Source organism: Sinocyclocheilus anshuiensis, unplaced genomic scaffold (genome assembly GCF_001515605.1).
Source record: "Sinocyclocheilus anshuiensis isolate Anshui unplaced genomic scaffold, SAMN03320099.WGS_v1.1 scaffold1074, whole genome shotgun sequence".
Lineage (NCBI taxonomy): Eukaryota > Metazoa > Chordata > Actinopteri > Cypriniformes > Cyprinidae > Sinocyclocheilus > Sinocyclocheilus anshuiensis.
In genome coordinates this window covers 382831-386689 of record NW_015539894.1, presented here as the reverse complement: position 1 = coordinate 386689, position 3859 = coordinate 382831, and the positions used below count along the sequence as shown (strand labels likewise).

Genomic DNA, 3859 nt, shown 5'->3' with positions numbered 1-3859 from the left:
TGTTTACATAGCTTTATTTTAATTTTAATTTTAAATACTTTGCATTTTAAAATCAACTTCTAAATGTCTGTTCAGTTGTCCCTATAACGTGACAATTTTAATTTGTGGTGCTTCTAATTAAGTGATAAAAAGCAGTTGCAAATATTGTACATAATAAATATCACGACTACTCATCTTTGCACCAATAAAACGTAAAAACACTGTTTTTCTACCAAATTACTACTTCAAACGAGTTCTACTTGAAGCTTGCCCTCTGAGAAATACTGAAAATATTGTTATAAATTGTAGCAACACCTTCCCCTTTACAACTCATCCAATTGTCTATGAAACCTATGTTATTCTGCGGGCACCACTTGAGTGACATCCAGCCATTGAGTGATGACAGTCTGCTATGTATCTCATCGCCACGATAAGCAGGGAGGGGACCAGAGCATATTACAGTGTCTGACAATGTACAGGACTCCCTGAGCTAGTCGCATCCAAAGCCGTATCTAGAGCCCTCACATTCATACTGTCCTCAATTAAAGTTTGGATGCATGTCTCTAATTCTGAAATCTTCTCTGTCAGCCTAACTATTTCCCTGCATTTATCACATGTGAATTCCTCATCGCTGACAGAGAGAGATAAACTATACATGTGGCAAGCGGTGCAAACAACAATAGCAGGAGAAGAAGCCATTACTCACCGTGATTGATGAATGATTCTTACTTACCACAGTTGTTTGATGAACTTGTGAAAAAATGGAGCGAGAGAGAAAAGAAACGGAGCGAGAGAAAAAAAAAGAAATCAGCAATAGACACGAATGGAAACGCTAATGACAAGCTAACCAGCTAATGAATGCTAACGCGCTGCAGGTGCGCTGCACTCGCGGTTTTAGAATAAAAGCGAATGATCAAATTAATCAGATTAGTTTGATAGATAATATCGGAAATATGGTGGGAATTAAGTTATATTTTATCACTTTAAACAACAGAGTGATTGTAAGATAGAGATTCTACAGAAAAGCAAAGCTACACGGAGCTACAATCACAAAACACTCAGCAGCGCGGTACACAGCAAGAGACACAAACACACATACTCATAGATGCACACTCACATACACACACACAGACACACACACACTCACACACACAGACAAACACACAGACACACACACATACTCATACACTCACACACACGCACACACTCACACAGACACACTTACACATACTCATAGACACACACTCACACACACACACACACTCACTCACACACACACACTAGAACCTATAGGATGTTGCGCATGCGCGACTGAACGAATCACTCCCCGAGACGACTCGTTCTTCCCGAGTCACATTAAAGATTCGTTCAAAATGAATGAATCGTTCAAGAACGACCCAACACTACTTCCTTGTGCAAGGAATGACCATTCTTCGAATTAGAGGTTTAAGTTGAAAGAAGAAATCTTTCTTTGAGATCCTCTGCCTCTCCCTTTCTCCCCCTCAGACACACACACTCTCTCTCTCTCTCTCTCACACACACACACACACGTTTGTTTTTCTGAAAAGTGGGGACTCTCCATAGGCGTAATGGTTTTTATACTGTACAGACCGTATATTCTATTGCCCTACACCAACCCTACCCCTAAACCTACCCCTCACAGGAAACTTTGTGCTATTTCAGATTTTCAATACACTCCATTCTGTGTGATTTATAAGCGTTTTGAAAAGTGGGGACATGGGGTAATGTCCTGAAAAGTCACCTTCTCCTTGTAATACCTATGTCATACCCTTGTCATTATACAAATTTATGTCCTCATCTGTCACAAAAACGCGCACACACACGCACACACTCTCTCACACACACACACACACACACGTACACGCACACACACACGCGCAGAGTCACACTCACACACGCACTCACACACGTACACGCACGCACACACACACACACACAGACATTTGTCTAGTGTCTGTTGTTTTGTTGTTAAAGATGTTTCTCTCTTCTTGTGTTCAGATGCCTGTGATCTCACACTGGATCCAAACACAGCAAATATTCGTCTCGTCCTGTCTGATGAGAACAGGAAGATGACACGTGTGTTAGAGGAACAGCCGTATCCTGATCATCCAGACAGATTTGATGATATTCCTCAGGTTCTGTGTGTAGAGAGTCTGACTGGACGCTGTTACTGGGCGGCTGAATGGATTGGGCATGCTGAAATATCAGTGGCATATAAAGGAATCACCAGGAAAGGATGCATTGATGACTGTTGGTTTGGATTCAGTGACAAATCCTGGAGTCTGTGGTGTTCTGATGAAGGATTTGCTGTCCGTCACAATAATAATTACACTGATTTACCTGCCGACCGTTCTTCCACTAAGAGAGTAGGAGTGTATGTGGATGTGTTGGCTGGCACTCTGTCCTTCTACAGCATCTCTGACACACACACACTCACACACTTATACACATTTAACACCACATTCACTGAACCCCTCTATGCTGGATTTAGGGTTTATTCCTCAGTGTCTCTGTGTCAGATTAAAACACAAACACACACTTGTAAACTCTCTCTCTAATGTCCACATGCACACAAACTCATCAAATCCCACATTTGTATTAATTAATTTTTAATGATTTTCATTGCCTTCTAGAAGTTAGAAATGTAGATTTGACACATACTGTTCTGAATCTTTAAAAAAATACAGAGTTCTGGCATAAAACTCTAGATGGCGCAGTCCAATAGGTCTAGCTCAATCTGACCTGGCGACATCATTGTCACATGGCAGCTGATTGGTTCTCTCCTGTATCGGTAGCCAATGAGCTTACTGCTTAATATTCAAATACCTGGCTTTTGTTTGCTGTAGCAGTTTTGCAACGCACTTCAGAAACCGTCCACCTTCCCCAGCTCCACCTGTATAGATCTGCTACAGGGTGCTTCATGTATGCTATATGGGGGTTATTCATATGTGTTATATGTGCAGCAGCAGTATTTCTTACATGCTCACAGCAGCATGTTGTGGATGTATTGGCAGTAGCAAGTCTCGGTACTTGCTCTGCCGCAGCAGCAGCGTAGCAGATCTATTCCGCCAAGACCAAATACATTTATATTGTCATGTACATTACCATGCCAATCCCTCCGAGAGTTGTCATGACAGAAATACATTTGTGAATAATTTAATCACTGGACAAACTGATGTCGTGAACAACAGACATAATGGCACCAGAAGTCTACACGTCACAATAGGAATCCTTTTTGTCCCACTGTGGTTTAGACAAGAGGGTTTGATAGGAAACTCAACAACAACTAAAGGATCATTGTAATCAGGATTGCCAGAGGTGGAGGACAGGAGAGACTACATCAATGGCCCATTAATCACAGGCACAATGCCCATTGTTCATCTCTGCTCTCTGCGTCTGGAGCCAAGATACAAACAGCCTAGGCCATCAGGGCCACCAGCCAGTTCTGGCCAGCAGCAAGGACAAAGAAAGGCCCCAAGAGAGAGACAATCTATATACACACATTGGCTTTAAACCACCAAAAATGGACAGGAATACTGTAAGGAACATGTCCTATACATCTCCTTATTCATCCAGGGAACTGTGTACACACAGTGGAAACCACACCTGGAATAACAGCCAATGTGATCTCGCCCACTGACACAGATATGTACATCTGGGTGATACCTCAACCAATTCACATTAAGTTTGGACTCTATGAGTTCAGACATTGCCACAAGGACTTTGGAAAAGGTTTGGAAAATAAATAAAGTATTCCCAAGGTCCTAAAGACACTGTTTTATTTAACTGTGTATTTTGGGACAAGGCAACAAGCTCCTCAGGATGGAAATGTGGGACACCTGGAATGCTACGACCCAAT

The 3859-nt window shown here is 42.0% G+C and overlaps 1 protein-coding gene across 1 annotated transcript in view; it reads left to right on the top strand.

The window, feature by feature from the left end:
* Window positions 1-2721, top strand: part of LOC107685899 (NACHT, LRR and PYD domains-containing protein 3-like) — a 57836-nt gene extending 55115 nt beyond the window's left edge. Inside the window, exon 12 of the mRNA XM_016482632.1 lies at window positions 1999-2721. Within this exon, the coding sequence (XP_016338118.1) occupies window positions 1999-2558 (560 nt within the window). The 3' untranslated portion in view covers window positions 2559-2721. The remainder of the gene's footprint in view (window positions 1-1998) is intronic.
* The last annotated feature ends 1138 nt before the right edge of the window (window positions 2722-3859 follow it).